The sequence below is a fragment of the Bombina bombina genome, chromosome 6 (assembly GCF_027579735.1).
Source record: "Bombina bombina isolate aBomBom1 chromosome 6, aBomBom1.pri, whole genome shotgun sequence".
NCBI classification, from domain to species: Eukaryota; Metazoa; Chordata; class Amphibia; order Anura; family Bombinatoridae; genus Bombina; species Bombina bombina.
In genome coordinates, this window is record NC_069504.1 from 745,494,819 (window position 1) to 745,516,717 (window position 21,899).

Genomic DNA, 21,899 nt, shown 5'->3' on the forward strand with positions numbered 1-21,899 from the left:
TTCAGAAATAGCAGACATATGTGGCTTTGGCGTTGCTTTTTGGTAATTAGAAGGCCGCTAAATGCCACTGCGCACCACAAGTGTATTATGCCCAGCAGTTAAGGGGTTAATTAGGGAGCTTGTAGGGTTAATTTTAGCTTTAGTGTAGTGTAGTAGACAACCCCAAGTATTGATCTAGGCATATTTTGGTATATTTCATGCCACCATTTCACCGCCAAATGCGATCAAATAAAAAAAAACGTTAAATTTTTCACAATTTTAGGTTTCTCACTGAAATCATTTACAAACAGCTTGTGCAATTATGGCACAAATGGTTGTAAATGCTTGTCTGGGATCCCCTTTGTTCAGAAATAGCAGACATATATGACTTTGGCGTTACTTTCTGGTAATTAGAAGGCCGCTAAATCCTGCTGCGCCTCACACGTGTATTATAGCTAGCAGTGAAGGGGTTAATTAGGGAGTTTGTAGGGAGCTTGCAGGGTTAATTTTAGCTTTAGTGTAGAGATCAGCCTCCCATCTGACACATCCCACCCCCTGATCCCTCCCAAACAGCTCCCTTCCCTCCCCCACCCCACAATTGTCCCCGCCATCTTAAGTACTGGCAGAAAGTCTGCCAGTACTAAAATAAAAGGGTTTTAAAAAAGTTTTTTTTAGCATATTTACATATGCTACTGTGTAGGATCCCCCCCCCTTAGCCCCCAACCTCCCTGATCCCCCCCAAAACCGCTCTCTAACCCTCCCCTCAGCCTTATTGGGGGCCATCTTGGGTACTGGCAGCTGTCTGCCAGTACCCAGTTTGCAATAAAAAGTGCTTTTTTTTTTGTTTTTTCTGTAGCGTAGCTCCCCACCACCACCTTGCTGATCGTTTTTTTTTTTACCATTTAGACATTTTTTTTACATTTTTTATTACATCATTTTCTGTAGTGTAGCGGTTCCCACCCGCTGCCCCCCTTCACAGCACCAGGGCCATCGATGGCCGCCACCCGCCTCCCGGTCAGGCTCCCACCCACCAACGCAGAAAGCCACCGATCTCCGGTGCAGAGAGGGCCACAGAGTGGCTCTCTCTGCACCGGATGGCTTAAAAGGGTTATTGCAGGATGCCTCCATATCGAGGCATCACTGCAATAACCAGAAAGCAGCTGGAAGCGAGCAGGATCGCTTCCAGCTGCTTTCCACACTGAGGACGTGCAGGGTACGTCCTCAGGCGTTAACTGCCTTTTTTTTTAACTGCCTTTTTTTTGAGGACGTACCCTGCACGTCCTTGGTCGTTAAGGGGTTAAGCTATGTATTTAATGGTTAAAAACATAGTTGACAAGCTACGTTAATTAAATAACATGCTCTGACAAATTAGAGCATTTTATTTTTGTGCTTCAATTCCCCTTTAAAAGCATTGTGGAGAAATGTCATTTTTACTATCCCTTTAACATTGATGGTCTTTTGTTGCATTGTTTAGTGAAACCTATAAACCAAAGGAATTTTTACTGGAATTCAGCGCTTCCAATAAAGATGAAACATTTACTTTAATAGTGTAATACTTAGTAAATAAGTTACATAAAACAATTATCAACCAGTTTTATTTAATTGCATTTGTATTTTCCGTTGAGAGCTTTGTAGGAATCTCTCATATTCCTAGGGGCCACATTGATTTTTATTTTTTGTAGGGTCAATTTTGTTTAGCCGAGCCCCAACATTATAGGCAGTTTCTCTTCGGAGTGAAAGATCTATACAGCTAACCCAGATTTATGGGACCCGCCAGTGGTGCTCCAGCTATAGTTCTGTGAGTCATAGTGGGTGTGCGTCTGGTTACCCTATTACACGCAGACAATCTCTAAGGATCATTTGTTTAATAAAAACAAAGCTATTGTAACTTGTCATGTGGGATAATGCTTACCCAGAGCACAGCCTTTATTTATACCACTTGCACATTTCACAGATAAGAACCTCTAGTATATCAGACTGGTTCCAGCAGGGCCTCACTGTCACTGCAGTGAAGTTTTCCTTTATAAAAGAAACAAGTAGGCTGCGCCCGAGGACATCACCCAATAGGACAAGCTACTATAGTTCTGTTGCGTTTTCCTGTTTTGTATATAAATGCTCCTTACGGAATTCTGTCTTCTTAAAGTGAATGTAAATTTTGATGCAAAAGTGCTTGGTCTTTAAAAATTTGATTTAAAACAGGGGCACTTTAATTCATCAAAATTTACATTTCACGCCTGTTGTGAAAAAAAACTTACCTTTTAATCTTGACAGCAGCTCCAGCTTCCTCCACCCATCTCAAAGCCTCTTCCTGGGTCTAAAATGAGGAATCCGGCTTCCTCCAATCACGGCATTGAATCAGACACTGATTCCCCCGGGGGGGGGGGGCATGATTGGAGGATGACCTATTCATCATTTCTGACATCAGAAATGGCTTGCGACGACCGGAGGAAGCTGGAGCTGCTGTCAAGTTTAAAAGATCAGTTTTTTTTTTTCACAACATAAGTGAAATGTAAATTTTGATGAATTAAAGTGCCCCTGTTTTTAATCAAATTTTTAAAAACCGGGCACTTTAGCATCAAAATTTACATTCACTTTAAGTGTAATTGGGCAACCAAATTTGTGCCCACTATGCCTTAGGATACAGCTGCACAGCCACTGGCTAGGCCTATACAGGATGAAACAGATACCCGTACTTCAATACAGAGGAGAATTTCCTGGTATGTTGTATGTTGGCTTGCCTTTGTAGATGGGACCTACGTGAAAGGTTCTACTGAATTTAAGAGTCTCTAGCTGATATTATCACAATCCCATTGGTCAACTTTACTATAACTTTGCATGCTCACCAGTGAGCTATTCTCTTTTCCTGTTTATCATTAATCTTGTTACTACTTCCTGGCACGTAGTGGCTCCTGAACGTAAAGAGGAACTAAACAGTAAATGCATGCGAGACATAATGATGTATTAAAAGAAAAAATTAGAGTTATAATAATATGTAGATGTCTTTCACAATTATTAGTCTGTTTAAATATTGAAGACTGTAAAGGTTTAGTTTCTATATAGTACTTGTGTTTCTATAAAGTAATGGGCGCTGCCATGTTTAAACTTAAGTTTTTTCCCTTATCTTAGTCTTCTGCTGACGACAATTATGGACAGATATAAAACAAAAAAGACTGTGTGGAACTTAAAATTGTTAAAGTAATTATCTAACAGGATTTCCACACAGCTTTATTTGTACCGTTTTTGTTTTAAAATAAATAAATATATAAAATTATTTAATCTGTCCCTAATTGTCCTCAGCAGGAGAGTTAAATAAGGAGAAAACTTAAGTTTAAACATGGTGGCACATATTAGTTTATAGAACCTCAGGGAAATTTAAAAAAAAACAACAATTTTAAGTTAAATTACAGGAAAGGGGGACAAAGTAAATTTATGAAAGTATATTGCAAAGTTTTTTTTTTTTTAACTACTCAGTATTAAACAGATTGTAATATAAAATATATTATCAAGCTCTTGCACCATGTAGTTTCAACAGGGCTCAAAGTCAAATAACTGCAAGAACATCGTACATACATTTATGTGGCAATTAAGGCAAAGTAACAAATGCTCTCAATTTTATTATTATAAATATCTTTAATTTTTATTTTTTACTCACAAATTACTTTTGTGTCTGATTTGCATTCCAAAATGTTAAATGCAACAATTCATTAAATGGATAGTCTAGTCAAAATTAAACTTTAATGATTCAGATAGTGCATGCAATTTTAAGCAACTTTCTAATTTACTTCTATAATCCATTTTTTCTTTGTTCTCTTACTATCTTTATTTGAAAAAGCAAGAATTTAAGCTTAAAGGGACACTGAACCCAATTTTTTTTCTTTCGTGATTCAGATAGAGCATGCAATTTTAAGCAACTTTCTAATTTACTCCTTTTATCTATTTTTTTTTCATTCTCTTGCTATCTTTATTTGAAAAAAGGCATTTAATTAAGATAAGGAGCCAGTCCAAATCCCTGGACAGCACTTGTTTATTGGTGGGTGAATTTATCCACCGATCAGCAAGAACAACCCAGGTTGTTCACTAAAAATGGGCCGGCATCTAAACTTACATTCTTGCTTTTCAAATAAAGATACCAAGAGAATGAATAAAATTTGATAATAGGAGTAAATTAGAAAGTTGCTTAAAATTGCATGCTCTATCTGAATCGCAGAAGAAAAAATTGGGTTCAGTGTCCCTTTAAGAGCGTTTTGTCCCTTTAAGAACATTGTTGGTTCAGCACCTGGTATCGCTACCCAGGTGCTGAACCAAAAATGGGCCGGCTCTTAAGCTTACATTCTTGTTTTTTTCAAATAAAGATAGCAAGAGAACGAAGAAAAATTGTTAATAGGAGTAAATTAGAAAGTTGCTTAAAATTGCCTGCTCTATCTGAATCATGAAAGTTTAATTTTGAGTAGACTGACCCTTTAACCCCTTAACGACCAAGGACGTGCCAGGCACGTCCTCCATTGGAGGTCACTTAACAACCAAGGACGTGCCTGGCACGTCCTCTGGGGTTTGAAGCTCTGGAAGCGATCCTGATCGCTTCCAGCAGCTTCTAAGGTATTGCAGTGATGCCTCAATATTGAGGCATCACTGCAATACCTTTTTTAGCACACCGATGCAGAGAGGGCCACTCTGTGGCCCTCTCTGCATCGGCCAGCGATGGTGCCGATCGTTGGTGGGTGGGAGCAGCTACAGGGAGGTGGGTGGGCGGCTCATCGCTGGCAGTCTCTTCCGGCCAACAGTCAGGAAAGATCGCGTGCACGTGCACACGTGCCCCCGTGCGTGCACGCACACGTGCACGCCCGCGATCTGGGCTAAAAAGTTAAAGTGGTGGGACAGGGTGGTGGGTGGCGGTTTTGGGTGGATGAGGAGGAGGGAAATAATTTTATAAATGAGGATCTAGGAGGGGGAGGGGGTAGGGTATGCAAGGGGGCAGCTACACTACAGAAAAAAAATAAACTACAGTATATAAAAAAAAACACATTTAAGTGCAAAGTGGGTACTGGCAGACAGCTGCCAGTACCCAAAATGGTGGGAAATAGTGTGGGGTGTGTTAGAGAGCTGTTTAGGGGGGGGGGTCAGGGAGGTTGGGGGCTAAGGGGGGATCCTACAGAGCAGCATATGTAAATATGCTTTAAAAAAAAATATATCAAAGATAGCTTTTATTTTAGTACTGGCAGACTTTCTGCCAGTACTTAAGATGGCGGGGACAATTGTGGGGTGGGGGAGGGATGAGAGCTGTTTGAGAGGGATCATGGGGTGGGATGTGTCAGGTGGGAGGCTGATCTCTACATTAAAGCTAAAATTAACCCTTCAAGCTTCCTACAAGCTACCTAATTAACCCTGTCACTGCTGGGCATATTACAAGTGTGGTGAGCAGCGGCATTTAGTGGCCTTCTAATTACTAAAAAGCAACGCCAAAGACATATATGTCTGCTATTTCTGAACAAAGTGGATCCCAGAACAGCATTTACAACCATTTGTACAATAATTGCACAAGCTGTTTGTAAATAATTTCAGTGAGAAACCCAAAGTTAGTGAAAAAGTTAACGATTTTTTTTATTTGATCGAATTTGGCGGTGAAATGGTGGCATGAAATATATCAAAATGGGCCCAGATCAATACTTTGGGTTGTCTACTATACTACACTAAAGCTAAAATTAACCCTACATGCTCCCTACAAGTTACCTAATTAACCCCTTCACTGCTGGGCATAACACAAGTGTGGTGCGCAGCAGCATTTAGCGTCCTTCTAATTACCAAAAAGTAATGCCACAGCCATAAATGTCTGCTATTTCTGAACAAAGGGGATCCCAGAGAAGCATTTACAACCATTTATGCCACAATTGCATAAGTTGTTTGTAAATAATTTCAGTTAGAAACCTAACATTTGTGAAAAAGTTTGTGAAAAAAAAATTTTATTTGATCGAATTTGGCAGTGAAATGGTGGCTTGAAATATACCAAAATGGGCCTAGATCAATACTTTGGGTTGTCTTCTAAAAAAAAATATATACATGTCAAGGAATATTCAGAGATTCCTGAAAGATATCAGTGTCCCAATGTAACTAGCGCTAATTTTGAAAAAAAGTGGTTTTGAAATAGCAAAGTGCTACTTGTATTTATGGCCCTATAACTTGCAAAAAAAGCAAAGAACATGTAAACATTGGGTATTTCTAAACTCAGGACAAAATTTAGAAACTATTTAGCACAGTGTTTTTTGGTGGTTGTAGATATGTAACAGATTTTGGGGGTCAAAGTTAGAAAAATTGTGTTTTTTTCCATTTTTTCATTATATTTTATAATTTTTTTTATAGTAAATTATATGATATGATCAAAATAATGGTATTTTTAGAAAGTCCATTTAATGGCGAGAAAAACGGTATATAATATGTGTGGGTACAGTAAATGAGTAAGAGGAAAATTACAGCTAAACGCAAACACTGCAGAAATGTAAAAATAGCCTTGGTCCCAAACGGTCAGAAAATGGGAAAAGTGCTGTGGTCACTAAGGGGTTAATCTATAAGTTCCTCTGATTTGCAATCAGCCTCCCAAAAAAAAATAATTGTGTGTAATATACAGAATACATCAAACATTGGGAGCTCTTCTATAAGGAATCCCAATTTGTTATAATACATGGTTACATTAAAAAAATAAATTATTTGTTTAAACATACGTATGAGCTTTAGAAGAGATTATGGGGTCGATTTATCAAGCTGCGGGGGACAGGGGAGATTGAAATTTGCCACCTAAGAGGTGGCGAAGAGGTTAGGGAAGCAGCGGTTCTTTTGTGAGAGCCTGCAGTCGTAGGGGGGTGAAGACTGGCGAAAGCCTTTGATAAATTGACCCCTATGTATAGAGCAAGGGGTTAAAAAAAATAGTTATTTGGAATAGACTTCAAGAAGTCATACTACCAGGATGTAAACTAGAGATGAATTTGAGAATGCCCGAAATCTGTGTCAATTTAGAGAATGTTTTTGTAAGCATGAGCAGACTAAATGCGCTTATAAATTCTTATCTGCCATTAGAATTTAGAAGGTTACATTTCTAACTTTGCGTTCTCTTCTTTAGGAATCATGGCCGTACCACCTTCCTATGCAGATCTGGGCAAATCTGCCCGTGATGTTTTTAACAAAGGATATGGTGAGTAAAAGAACTTTGGCATTCGGGCTCTAAAGATAAAAGGAAATTCAGCCTCACAAAACTCTCAAATGATTAGTTGCCTAATTTTTCTCAGACTCAAAATTGATTGCTGTTAATTACTGAGATTGTTATAGCAGCATTTCCAAGTTATTTAAAGATATTCTGCAGTTTTCTCCACAGACATTTTGCAAGGCAGATGGCATTATGAATTAGCCCGGTGGGTGTAGCATAATAATTTGCAATATTATAACATTTTCTGTTATTTGTAAATATTACTTTAGCTATTCAAAGCACAAATGAATTGCATAATTTAACATACATTAATTTAATTATAATTTGTGCAACAAACATTGAAACTATTTAATATTAGCTATGTTTATCTTGCTATTGGCTTAAATTGTAGCCACGTGGTCAGTAAAATCAGATGGGTGGTGTGCCCTTTAAATAGATCCTTGGGAGAGCACTTTTCTGTTTGTCTTTATTTTATTTTTTTAACTCCACCCTTAAGGGGCAACCAACACAAAAAAAGTTGGGTCTGTGGTGGTTTTTTTTTTTTTTTAAAGGGATATGAAACAGTGCTCATTTAGTAAAAACAAATGTTTAATAAAATAAACCTAAAAATAAACCAATTGTATAAAAAAAAAATAGCAAACAACTTGTTTTCTTACAAAATGAGCACTTTGGGGACGATTTATAATGTTCATGCGGACATGATCCGACATCGATAAATGCCGACAGCATACACTGTCAGCATTTATCATTGCACAAGCATTTCTAGTGAAATGCTAGCAGGGGGGGTATCAATTATCACGATCGTATCCTATCGAGATCACCGCCTCAGAGGTGGCGGATAAATTAAGGAGCAATGGTCTTAAGACCGCTGCTTCTTAATTTATGTTTCCTCCAGTGGAGTAAAAATAAAATGTGTTTCCAAGATATATGTAGTTACCTCATTGTATTTTCTATTTATCTCTAGGGTTTGGTCAGGTGAAGTTGGAGCTGAAGACCAAATCCTCCAGTGGAGTGGTAAGTAGTTGTAGCATACACTATAGTTTAATAAATAAAATTAAAATCTTTGTTATTGTACTCATTTTTTCCTTCCTCTTGCACGCTTCCTGGAAATGCCACAGATGGTAAGACAATGTGAATCTCACATTAATTATGTCAGCTCAGGATTAACGCCTCCAAAGCTTAACACAGAACAAAAAAGAATCTCACAACTTAAACCTCTAGTTCTTAAGGGTCTAAGTAGCGACTGCATTTAAGATAATCCATTTACTTATTTTTTTTTATATACTGGAATTTTTTGTAAAGTTAATTTTTTAATAGTACTACCTTGTATGTAAGTTATCTTTTTAATTCAGTGATGAATGACAAGTGATAAAGTTAATATTATAGTGCATAAGAATAAACTGTCATTTATTTGTCAAGAGAGATTAAAGCAGATGTCATTTAGTTTATTGTGCTTGTGAGTCTCAAATAAGTCTTACTGTTAAAGGGACAGTAAACACCAAAATTGTTATTGTTTAAAACGATAGATAACGTCTTTACTACCCATTCCCCAGCTTTGCACAAACAACATTGTTATATTAAATATACTTTATAACATTTAAACCTCTAAATTTGTTCCTGTTTCTAAGCCACTACAGACAGCCTCTTGTCACATGCTTTTTTATTAGCTTTTCACAACAAGACAAGGCTAGTTCATGTAGGCCATATAGATAACGTGCTCTCTCCCGAGAGTTGTGGGTGACACTGCACTAATTGGCTAAAATGCAAGTCAATAGATAATAAATAAAGTCATGTGATCAGGGTGCTGTCAAGAGGCTTTGCTATAAGGTAATCACAGAGGTAAAGAGCACAAGAGTGAGAGACAATATAACAAGTTTTGGTGCCAAGAATGGCGCAAAAAACTTTTGGTGCCAAAGCTTAACAAATTAAATGGCGCAACTCGCTTCATAACAGGCACGACTTTGCACCAAAAAAACTTGCGTCACGGCAGACGCGACTTTGCGCCAAAAAACACCTACCTGGAACCCCATGTAAGCCTAAAAACTCCCATAAACATAATTTCCTTGCTGAAACTGTTAGACTGCAAAGGGAAATACACAGACCTGACTCATGGCAAATATATACAATATACATTTAAAACTTTATAAGATAAAGTGCCAAACATAGCTGAGAGTGTCTAAAAAAAAATGACCAGAAGACACCCATCCACATATAGCAAATAGCCAAACCAGTACTGAAACATATCAGCAGAGGTAATGGTAGAGGAGTATATTGTCGATCTGTAAAGGGAGGCAGCAGATGAATCCCTGCGACCGATTTACAGAGAGCCTTATGAATAGCCTTCCCATAGGTGAAAACATGGTATCATCAGGCAATACTCCCTTCACATCCCTCAGACAAACACTGTACTTTGAGAGGAAATGGGCTTCAATATGCTTAGAAGCGCCTATCACAAAAGAAATCAAGCACGATTTGCTTCACCACCTCCATGAGAGGCAAAGTTTGTAAAAACTAAGGTATGAGTGAGGTGGGAGGTGTGTATTGGCATTTTGATGTTTGGGAAACTAACTGTTGGTTATGCAAAACTGGGGAATGGGTAATAAAGGGATTATCTATCTTTTTAAACAATAACATTTTTGGAGTTGACTGGACAAGCCCTTCCAATGCTTCTCGCTCTCTTCAAATCTGAATTAGGTTAAACAAACCTAAAATATATGCAATTTCACAGATCAAAAACAAATTGTATTTACATTTTATTTTTCTTTATTTCTATAAAATGGTATTTACATACTGTGCATACCCCTAGATGACAACATTTGAGAAATGCTTCCTCGTTATAAGATCCTATGAAATTTTTATTTTTTATTTATTGTTGAACGTGTAGGAAAAAAAACAAAAAAATAACACTTTAATGTAAATTCTTTATTTTGTCCAATTTGCCCCCCCTATAATTTACCTGTATGATCCAGAACCCTGATTGCTTGATTAGTGCAGGCGCTCATTTAATGTTTGTATCTAACTACAACAAAGGAGATAAGATAAACATATTTAAATATATGGGATTATGAACAGAAAAGCAATACAAATTCAGCTTTAAAAAGATATGAAAGTCCCATTGATGCTTTACATAGTACATACAGTTTGTAAGATCATTTTTAGTTTACTTGTGTTAGTAAATGTTTTTCATTCTTGTATCTTTTGTTTAAAAGCATATTATGGTAGCATAAGAAGCAGCAATGCACTCCTGGGAGCTAACTGGCGATTGGTGGCTACACACATATGCCTCTTGTCATTGGTTCACACAATATGTTCAATTAGTTCCCAGTAGTGCATTGCTGCTTTGGAGCGGACTGTTCATTGGTTAAACACAGTTATATGCAATCAGTAGTGCAATAATACAATTCTCTAACTCATTATAGCATTTCCTTTTTACACTTGGAAAAAAATTATTTTGTGTGCAGATCTTTTGCAATGCAGTGCGTTTTTGCCGATATAGGGCTTGCAAAAGCAATATTTGCGCTCATCTTAGTAATACCAGCACACGCTAATTTGCGTTGGGTTTTACAAGTGAGATGCAATGCAAACGCATTGCGCTCACGAGAACGCGCTTCCATAGGCTCCAAGGGGAGCCTCATTCACAGCACAGGGGGTAAGTTGCGCATCGATGAGCAGCCAATATAAATATATATGAATATATACAATCCACAGGATAGATGTGACAGCACCACAGCAGTATCTGGTGACAATACTTTTTATTAGAGGATATAAAACCTCAAAGCGACATTTCGGACCTACATGGTCCTTAATCATGCATGATTAAGGACCATGTAGTCTGAAACGTCGCTTTGTTTTGAGGTCTTATATCCTCTAATAAAAAGTATTGTCGCCAAGTAAGAAAACGGCAAGTTTCAGGCAGAAAATAAAATTCCATTAGGATTGCCATTACTCTACGCCTTGGTCCTTTGGCTTTTATTGGTTTGTTATAGAGAACTTTATTACACTGAAAAACTCTAATGGACTCAATAGTTAAAGTGACATAATGCATAAGATATATTATTCAAACTCTACATTGCAAAATATATGCATATGAAATAAAATGTCTTTTGTTGATTTGCAGCAGGCTTTTAAAGCTGCTTATCTGCTGAGGCAGATTAGAAATAGATATGAATGAGCTTCTACAGAGATCAAACATTGTAGAATGTTTGCCTGTAAGAATGTGTCATCATTTCCTTTAAAAGAGGCTTAAAGGGACACTGAACCCAATTTTTTTCTTTTGTGATTCAGATAGAGCATGCAATTTTAAGCAACTTTCTAATTTACTCCTATTATCATTTTTTCTTTGTTCTCTTGCTATCTTTATTTGAAGCTTTTTTTGGTTTAGAACTCTGGACAGCACTTTTTTTATTGGTGGATGAATTTATCAGCAAGGACAACCCAGGTTGTTCACCAAAAATGGGCCGGCATCTAAACTTACATTCTTGCATTTCAAATAAAGATACCAAGAGAATGAAGAAAATTTGATAATAGGAGTAAATTAGAAAGTTGCTCAAAATTTCATGCTCTATCTGAATCACGAAAGAAAACATTTGGGTTCAGTGTCCCTTTTAAAGGGGCAGTATACACCAACTGCATTTAATAGACACTACTATAAAAAATAATATGCACAGATAATGATATGTAAAAATCCAGTCTAAAACCTTTTAAAATCTTACTTAGAAGCTCCCAATTTAGCCCTGTTACTGAGATTAGTCTGGAACACCAACTGAAAGGGGTTGAGAGCAGACCCTCCCCTGCATATGAATAGACTTATTTTACAAATAGAAGCAATGTGAAGTCTGTATACATCTAAAATGTTGGGGCTTGTTTAGGAGTCTGAAAATCAGCACAATGTTATTTAAAATTAAGCAAAACTATACATTTTTACAAAAACACACCCAGATGGGCTATATAAATGGATCATCTACAAAATATGTATGCAAAGAAAAATCTAGTGTATAATCTCCCTTTAATGCACAGTGAAAATCCACTCAGGAACTGTAATGTATTGCTGCTCCTCAGCAGGACACAGTAGGTGAGCCAATTAAAAGTAACATACGCATTGTAGACACTAATCACAGGCGAACTTTAATTGCGTATAACCCCTTTGCTGAAGTTAAACAGCACAATAATAAAATGCTTTGATGTCTTATTGTGCCATTATGTTCTTTTGATACGGTTAATGCAGCTAATAATATCAAGGTAATTTTCTGAGCATCTCGAGGAACAGAAGAAAGTTCAGCTGTTGGAACATGTCAAAACTTGCAGATCAAAAAGTAACCTTGTTGCATGTTTTGTTGGGGGGCACTTCCAGGAATTTACCAGCAGCGGTTCATCAAACACAGACACTGGGAAAGCATCTGGCAACTTGGAGACAAAATACAAGATGAAGGACACAGGCCTAACCTTCACTCAAAAATGGAACACTGACAACACTTTGGGGACAGAAGTGGCCCTGGAGGATAAGGTGAGGCAGGGGTGGATTTGGATTTAGAGAGAGGTTCAGTGTACGTCATGGCTGGCCAAAAAAAAATGACATTTTGTCTCTATTTATAGCTGGCTAAGGGACTAAAGCTCTCACTGGAATCCACATTTGTCCCCAATACTGGGTAAGTGTAAATTCCTAAGTGTTAATCCATCTGATTCAACTACAAAATTGGAACAGGCACTTTTTTTAGGTAAAACTCTAGACAAACAATTTTTTAGTTTTGGATAGCATGGGGAAAAGTTTGTTTCGCTATTTGTTCCCCTGTTCAGAATATTTCACATCACTTTTTGTCCTTGTGACAATTGGATTTTGAGTATTTTCGGTTATCGGATTGGCGATGAAGCTCTTTTTTTTTTCTCCGTTTGTAAGTACGAGTTGTACTTAAGTCGGATGTCTGTAACCCGGGGACTACCTGTATTATTATTTTATATTAAACTGATGTCCCATAAATATACATTCTAGATTAAGGGGCCGATTTATCAAGGGCAGAATGGCCCCTGTTTCCGCTGGAAACAGCAGTTATGAAGCAGTGGTCTTAAGATCGCTGCTCCTTAACTGGTTCACTGCCTCTAAGGCTGCGGACATCAAACCGCCCGATCCTATACGATCGGGTGGATTGACACTCCCTGCTAGCGGCCAATTGGCCGTGAATCTGCAGGGGGCGGCATTGAACAAGTAGTTCACTAGAACTGCTTGTGCAATGTTAAATGCCGACAGCGTATGTTGCTGGCATTCAGCAATGTCTGGCGGACATGATACGCTAAAGCTACAGATAAATTGGCCCCTAAAAATAAAATGCTTTATTTTGAAGTGCAAATCCATTTTTTACATTTTTTTTTTTTTTTTTTTTTTACACTATGTTCACATGTGCTGAACTTATAGCCATAGATACATTCCTGTGCTGCCCCAATAAGGGTACAGCTGGTGAACCAACCAGCACCAGGCATACCTATGTGTGCGTGATTTATTGGTCTTATCCATATCTAGGGCATCACTTGGCTGGTGTAAACAGTAATAACAGGGTTTTTATTACAAATAAAGTGCTCAAATGAAGCTGAAAATGTTGTTTTTATAAAGTGCCTTTAACTTGACCTTTTGGGGGAAAAAAATGCAAAAGTTGTTTGGGGTTTTTATATATCATGTATAGTATGTGTAACTTCTTTAATTTACCAAAGTCTGATACTTGATAAGTTTACATTAGTGTAATATATTTACTGTTGTCTTCTATCTCCAAATCCCCAGTAAAAAAAGTGCTAAGCTGCGGACCTCCTATAAAAGAGACTATGCCAATCTTGGATGCGATATTGACCTTGACCTAGCTGGTCCAACCATTTATGGCTGGGGAGTGCTGGGCTACCAAGGTTGGCTTGCAGGCTACCAGATGGCTTTTGATACAGCCAAGTCCAGGCTGGCACAGAACAACTTCGCACTAGGGTATACGGCAGGAGATTTCCAGCTACACACTAATGTGTGAGTATTTGAACCGATCACTAATGTCCTATATTATAATGCACCTGAACATCTCAATTTAGTAACTGAACTACACTGAGCGTTTTATCCAGTATGTAAACAAACTATTAGGGCATTTTGACAGTGTTACTGATAAACTGTTATACATGGAATACTGTCCATCAATGTGGTCATAGTAAGCATAATACAACCTGAGGAATTCCTTGAACCTATTGAGGAAGCACACAGAGGGCTATAGTACCTGGCCCCTCAAAATAATTTTAGACAAAATTAATGCTCACAAACAAAAAAAAAATTCTGTGCGATTTCTCTCCATGTTAGCTAGTTTTTGATAATCGGCCTTTATAAAGTGTCTTTATATAAGCTCAGTGATGTGGTGTCACTTGTGTACTAAAATAAAGATAGATCATAATTATTCTTTGGTAATTCTGTGTTATTTCAAGGGTATTATGTTCTTACATACATGTTGAACAGTACGAGCATATACAAAGCAAGAACAAATAAGCACCTAGGGGGCATCTGTTTTGAACTCTACATGTTTCATTACCGGATTGGAAGGATACTTAGCTTATAGATCAGACTTTAATTCATATGTATAGAATTGATCTGTCAGATTTTTTATTAATTGTTCCTGTTTGTGCACAAGTTCTACCTTTTACTAAAAAGTGTTAGACATGCACATAGCTGTCCTGTCTAGAGCATCTTGCTAGGACATTCATCCCAACAATACTTCGGTGACAATGGATTTATATACGGCTGACTGTCTGTGTCACCGTTAGCTATTGTAGTAACTATTTACATTGAAAATAACTGATTCTTTTCCATCAGTCTGTTTAGTCATAGACCCTCAAGACAGCTCCATTATCAGAGAGAAATACCACAATACTTAAAGGGATACAAACATGTTCTCTTGAAAGCAAAATAAACTATACCTTTTAATATATACCCTTCATTTCCTGTATCCAAGCTTAGGTGTACTCATGACAGTGTAATGGAGTTGTGTATATAAAGCCAGGGAGTCTCGTTCTATTATGAAGAGAAAAAGCAGGAATGATTCAGCCCATTAAAGCAAAGTACTGTAGTGTTAGGATCAGTTAACATGGGGACACCTTGTAAGTTGGTGACTGGCTAAGCAGAATATGGCCATATTGTGTGACTAAGATCCCAATTTTATTTAAAAGCATAGATGTTTTCGCCGGCAATTTTTCTCCAACATAGGTGTGTCCGGTCCACGGCGTCATCCTTACTTGTGGGATATTCTCTTCCCCAACAGGAAATGGCAAAGAGCCCAGCAAAGCTGGTCACATGATCCCTCCTAGGCTCCGCCTACCCCAGTCATTCTCTTTGCCGTTGTACAGGCAACATCTCCACGGAGATGGCTTAGAGTTTTTTAGTGTTTAACTGTAGTTTTTATTATTCAATCAAGAGTTTGTTATTTTAAAATAGTGCTGGTATGTACTATTTACTCAGAAACAGAAAAGAGATGAAGATTTCTGTTTGTATGAGGAAAATGATTTTAGCACCGTAACTAAAATCCATGGCTGTTCCACACAGGACTGTTGAGAGCAATTAACTTCAGTTGGGGGAACAGTGTGCAGTCTCTCGCTGCTTGAGGTATGACACATTCTAACAAGACGATGTAATGCTGGAAGCTGTCATTTTTCCCTATGGGATCCGGTAAGCCATGTTTATTACGATGGTAAATAAGGGCTTCACAAGGGCTTATTAAGATTGTAGACTTTTCTGGGCTAAATCGATTCAGTTTTAAAACATATTTAGCCTTGAGGAATCATTTTATCTGGGTATATTGATATTATAATATCGGCAGGCACTGTATTAGACACCTTATTTCTCAGGGGCTTTCCCATAGCATAAGCAGAGCCTCATTTTCGCGCCGGTGTGGCGCACTTGTTTTTGAGAGGCATGGCATGCAGTCGCATGTGAGAGGAGCTCTGATACTTAGAAAAGACTTTCTGAAGGCGTCATTTGGTATCGTATTCCCCTTTGGGTTTGGTTGGGTCTCAGCAAAGCAGATACCAGGGACTGTAAAGGGGTTAAAGTGTTAAAACGGCTCCGGTTCCGTTATTTTAAGGGTTAAAGCTTCCAAATTTGGTGTGCAATACTTTTAAGGCTTTAAGACACTGTGGTGAAAATTTGGTGAATTTTGTACAATTCCTTCATGTTTTTTCGCAATTGCAGTAATAAAGTGTGTTCAGTTTAAAATTTAAAGTGACAGTAACGGTTTTATTTTAAAACGTTTTTTGTACTTTATTATCAAGTTTATGCCTGTTTAACATGTCTGAACTACCAGATAGACTGTGTTCTGAATGTGGGGAAGCCAGAATTCCTGTTCATTTAAATAAATGTGATTTATGTGATAATGACAATGATGCCCAAGATGATTCCTCAAGTGAGGGGAGTAAGCATGGTACTGCATCATTCCCTCCTTCGTCTACACGAGTTTTGCCCACTCAGGAGGCCCCTAGTACATCTAGCGCGCCAATACTCCTTACTATGCAACAATTAACGGCTGTAATGGATAATTCTGTCAAAAACATTTTAGCCAAAATGAACCCTTGTCAGCGTAAGCGTGGCTGCTCTGTTTTAGTTACTGAAGAGCATGACGACGCTGATATTAATATCTCTGAAGGGCCCCTAACCCAATCTGAGGGGGCCAGGGAGGTTTTGTCTGAGGGAGAAATTACTGATTCAGGGAACATTTCTCAACAGGCTGAACCTGATGTAATTGCATTTAAATTTAAGTTGGAACATCTCCGCATTCTGCTTAAGGAGGTATTATCCACTCTGGATGATTGTGAAAAGTTGGTCATCCCAGAGAAACTATGTAAAATGGACAAGTTCCTAGAGGTGCCGGAGCTCCCAGAAGCTTTTCCTATACCCAAGCGGGTGGCGGACATTGTTAATAAAGAATGGGAAAGGCCCGGTATTCCTTTCGTCCCTCCCCCCATATTTAAAAAATTGTTTCCTATGGTCGACCCCAGAAAGGACTTATGGCAGACAGTCCCCAAGGTCGAGGGAGCGGTTTCTACTTTAAACAAACGCACCACTATACCCATAGAGGATAGTTGTGCTTTCAAAGATCCTATGGATAAAAAATTAGAAGGTTTGCTTAAAAAGATGTTTGTTCAGCAGGGTTACCTTCTACAACCAATTTCATGCATTGTCCCTGTCACTACAGCCGCATGTTTCTGGTTTGATGAGCTGATAAAGGCGCTCGATAGTGATTCTCCTCCTTATGAGGAGATTATGGACAGAATCAATGCTCTCAAATTGGCTAATTCTTTCACCCTAGACGCCACTTTGCAATTGGCTAGGTTAGCGGCTAAGAATTCTGGGTTTGCTATTGTGGCGCGCAGAGCGCTTTGGTTGAAATCTTGGTCGGCTGATGCGTCTTCCAAGAACAAGCTACTAAACATTCCTTTCAAGGGGAAAACGCTGTTTGGCCCTGACTTGAAAGAGATTATCTCGGATATCACTGGGGGTAAGGGCCACGCCCTTCCTCAGGATCGGCCTTTCAAGGCGAAAAATAGACCTAATTTTCGTCCCTTTCGTAAAAACGGACCAGCCCAAAGTGCTACGTCCTCTAAGCAAGAGGGTAATACTTCTCAAGCCAAGCCAGCTTGGAGACCAATGCAAGGCTGGAACAAGGGAAAGCAGGCCAAGAAGCCTGCCACTGCTACCAAGACAGCATGAAATATTGGCCCCCGATCCGGGACCGGATCTGGTGGGGGGCAGACTCTCTCTCTTCGCTCAGGCTTGGGCAAGAGATGTTCTGGATCCTTGGGCGCTAGAAATAGTCTCCCAGGGTTATCTTCTGGAATTCAAGGGACTTCCCCCAAGGGGGAGGTTCCACAGGTCTCAGTTGTCTTCAGACCACATAAAAAGACAGGCGTTCTTACATTGTGTAGAAGACCTGTTAAAAATGGGAGTGATTCATCCTGTTCCACTAAGAGAACAAGGGATGGGGTTCTACTCCAATCTGTTCATAGTTCCCAAAAAAGAGGGAACGTTCAGACCAATCTTAGATCTCAAGATCTTAAACAAGTTTCTCAAGGTTCCATCTTTCAAGATGGAAACCATTCGAACTATTCTTCCTTCCATCCAGGAGGGTCAATTCATGACCACGGTGGATTTAAAGGATGCGTATCTACATATTCCTATCCACAAGGAACATCATCGGTTCCTAAGGTTCGCATTCCTGGACAAACATTACCAGTTCGTGGCGCTTCCTTTCGGATTAGCCACTGCTCCAAGGATTTTCACAAAGGTACTAGGGTCCCTTCTAGCGGTGCTAAGACCAAGGGGCATTGCAGTAGTACCTTACCTGGACGACATTCTGATTCAAGCGTCGTCCCTTCCTCAAGCAAAGGCTCACACGGACATTGTCCTGGCCTTTCTCAGATCTCACGGCTGGAAAGTGAACGTGGAAAAGAGTTCTCTATCCCCGTCAACAAGGGTTCCCTTCTTGGGAACAATTATAGACTCCTTAGAAATGAGGATCTTTCTAACAGAGGCCAGAAAAACAAAACTTCTAGACTCTTGTCGGATACTTCATTCCGTTCCTCTTCCTTCCATAGCTCAGTGCATGGAAGTGATCGGGTTGATGGTAGCGGCAATGGACATAGTTCCTTTTGCGCGCATTCATCTAAGACCATTACAACTGTGCATGCTCAGTCAGTGGAATGGGGACTATACAGACTTGTCTCCGAAGATACAAGTAAATCAGAGGACCAGAGACTCACTCCGTTGGTGGCTGTCCCTGGACAATCTGTCTCAAGGGATGACGTTCCGCAGACCAGAGTGGGTCATTGTCACGACCGACGCCAGTCTGATGGGCTGGGGCGCGGTCTGGGGATCCCTGAAAGCTCAGGGTCTTTGGTCTCGGGAAGAATCTCTTCTACCGATAAATATTCTGGAACTGAGAGCGATATTCAATGCTCTCAAGGCCTGGCCTCGGCTAGCGAGGACCAAGTTCATACGGTTTCAATCAGACAACATGACAACTGTTGCGTACATCAACCATCAGGGGGGAACAAGGAGTTCCCTAGCGATGGAAGAAGTGACCAAAATCATTCTATGGGCGGAGTCTCACTCCTGCCACCTGTCTGCTATCCACATCCCAGGAGTGGAAAATTGGGAAGCGGATTTTCTGAGTCGTCAGACATTGCATCCGGGGGAGTGGGAACTCCATCCGGAAATCTTTGCCCAAGTCACTCACCTGTGGGGCATTCCAGACATGGATCTGATGGCCTCTCGTCAGAACTTCAAAGTTCCTTGCTACGGGGCCAGATCCAGGGATCCCAAGGCGGCTCTAGTGGATGCACTAGTAGCACCTTGGACCTTCAAACTAGCTTATGTGTTCCCGCCATTTCCTCTCATCCCCAGGCTGGTAGCCAGGATCAATCAGGAGAGGGCGTCGGTGATCTTGATAGCTCCTGCGTGGCCACGCAGGACTTGGTATGCAGATCTGGTGAATATGTCATCGGCTCCACCTTGGAAGCTACCTTTGAGACGAGACCTTCTTGTTCAGGGTCCGTTCGAACATCCGAATCTGGTTTCACTCCAGCTGACTGCTTGGAGATTGAACGCTTGATTTTATCGAAGCGAGGATTCTCAGATTCTGTTATCGATACTCTTGTTCAGGCCAGAAAGCCTGTAACTAGAAAGATTTACCACAAAATTTGGAAAAAATATATCTGTTGGTGTGAATCTAAAGGATTCCCTTGGGACAAGGTTAAGATTCCTAGGATTCTATCCTTCCTTCAAGAAGGATTGGAAAAAGGATTATCTGCAAGTTCCCTGAAGGGACAGATTTCTGCCTTGTCGGTATTACTTCACAAAAAGCTGGCAGCTGTGCCAGATGTTCAAGCCTTTGTTCAGGCTCTGGTTAGAATCAAGCCTGTTTACAAACCTTTGACTCCTCCTTGGAGTCTCAATTTAGTTCTTTCAGTTCTTCAGGGGGTTCCGTTTGAACCCTTACATTCCGTTGATATTAAGTTATTATCTTGGAAAGTTTTGTTTTTAGTTGCGATTTCTTCTGCTAGAAGAGTCTCAGAATTATCTGCTCTGCAGTGTTCTCCTCCTTATCTGGTGTTCCATGCAGATAAGGTGGTTTTACGTACTAAACCTGGTTTTCTTCCAAAAGTTGTTTCTAACAAAAACATTAACCAGGAGATTATCGTACCTTCTCTGTGTCCAAAACCAGTTTCAAAGAAGGAACGTTTGTTGCACAATTTGGATGTTGTTCGCGCTCTAAAATTCTATTTAGATGCTACAAAGGATTTTAGACAAACATCTTCCTTGTTTGTTGTTTATTCCGGTAAAAGGAGAGGTCAAAAAGCAACTTCTACCTCTCTCTCTTTTTGGATTAAAAGCATCATCAGATTGGCTTACGAGACTGCCGGACGGCAGCCTCCCGAAAGAATCACAGCTCATTCCACTAGGGCTGTGGCTTCCACATGGGCCTTCAAGAACGAGGCTTCTGTTGATCAGATATGTAGGGCAGCGACTTGGTCTTCACTGCACACTTTTACCAAATTTTACAAGTTTGATACTTTTGCTTCTTCTGAGGCTATTTTTGGGAGAAAGGTTTTGCAAGCCGTGGTGCCTTCCATTTAGGTGACCTGATTTGCTCCCTCCCTTCATCCGTGTCCTAAAGCTTTGGTATTGGTTCCCACAAGTAAGGATGACGCCGTGGACCGGACACACCTATGTTGGAGAAAACAGAATTTATGTTTACCTGATAAATTTCTTTCTCCAACGGTGTGTCCGGTCCACGGCCCGCCCTGGTTTTTTAATCAGGTCTGATAATTTATTTTCTTTAACTACAGTCACCACGGTACCATATGGTTTCTCCTATGCAAATATTCCTCCTTAACGTCGGTCGAATGACTGGGGTAGGCGGAGCCTAGGAGGGATCATGTGACCAGCTTTGCTGGGCTCTTTGCCATTTCCTGTTGGGGAAGAGAATATCCCACAAGTAAGGATGACGCCGTGGACCGGACACACCGTTGGAGAAAGAAATTTATCAGGTAAACATAAATTCTGTTTTTGCAGCATTTAAAAATGTGTTGTTTATTTGCAAATGGATGTGCGCCAATACCCCCTGTTTTGTGTAACTATTTGGTCACATTGGCAGCACTCCCAAAGATGTGTATATAAACTTTTTGTAAGGTGTGCTAAACCTAACTTTGTATTTGTATAAATAAGTTTTGAAAATGTAATTGTTAATAAAATCTACCTCCCCCCTTTACCTTCACTTAGCTTATGCGTCCTACAAGCTCAGCAGCCGTTTTTGTTTTGTTTTGGTGGGTTTTTCCCCTCTTCAGCTCCTGCAAAACCCAATACAACAAAATCTGATAAAAGGCTGCTTGAGCTAAAGTGATGCTAAATCCTAGCATATAAAAACACTAGGATTTACTAGTGCTATAAATAAAGGAGACTTTCTGTATGAAGTATAAAAAATGCACCTTTATTTGGCCGCAAGCTTCTGCCTAAACTGAGCATCTTCGGCCACCCTCAGCAATCGTAAAAAAAAAATAATTCTGAAGTGACGTTTCCAACTCTTAGCCGATAGTCGTGCTAGCCATACGGCACCTTTCTGTATGGCTAGCACTGCTTTTGGCTAAGAGGTGGAAACGCTGCCTCATTGAAAAAGAAAATACTATTACCGAGGGTGGCCAGAGACGCTCAGTTTTGGCGGAAGCTTGTGTC

The 21,899-nt window shown here is 39.6% G+C and overlaps 1 protein-coding gene across 1 annotated transcript in view; it reads left to right on the forward strand.

Moving 5' to 3' along the window:
• Positions 1-21,899, forward strand: part of VDAC3 (voltage dependent anion channel 3) — a 40,795-nt gene that overhangs the window by 12,101 nt on the left and 6,795 nt on the right. The window contains exons 2-6 of the mRNA XM_053718002.1: positions 7,088-7,159; positions 8,136-8,185; positions 12,522-12,674; positions 12,764-12,816; positions 13,938-14,165. Of these exons, the coding sequence (XP_053573977.1) occupies positions 7,093-7,159; positions 8,136-8,185; positions 12,522-12,674; positions 12,764-12,816; positions 13,938-14,165 (551 nt within the window). The 5' untranslated portion in view covers positions 7,088-7,092. The remainder of the gene's footprint in view (positions 1-7,087; positions 7,160-8,135; positions 8,186-12,521; positions 12,675-12,763; positions 12,817-13,937; positions 14,166-21,899) is intronic.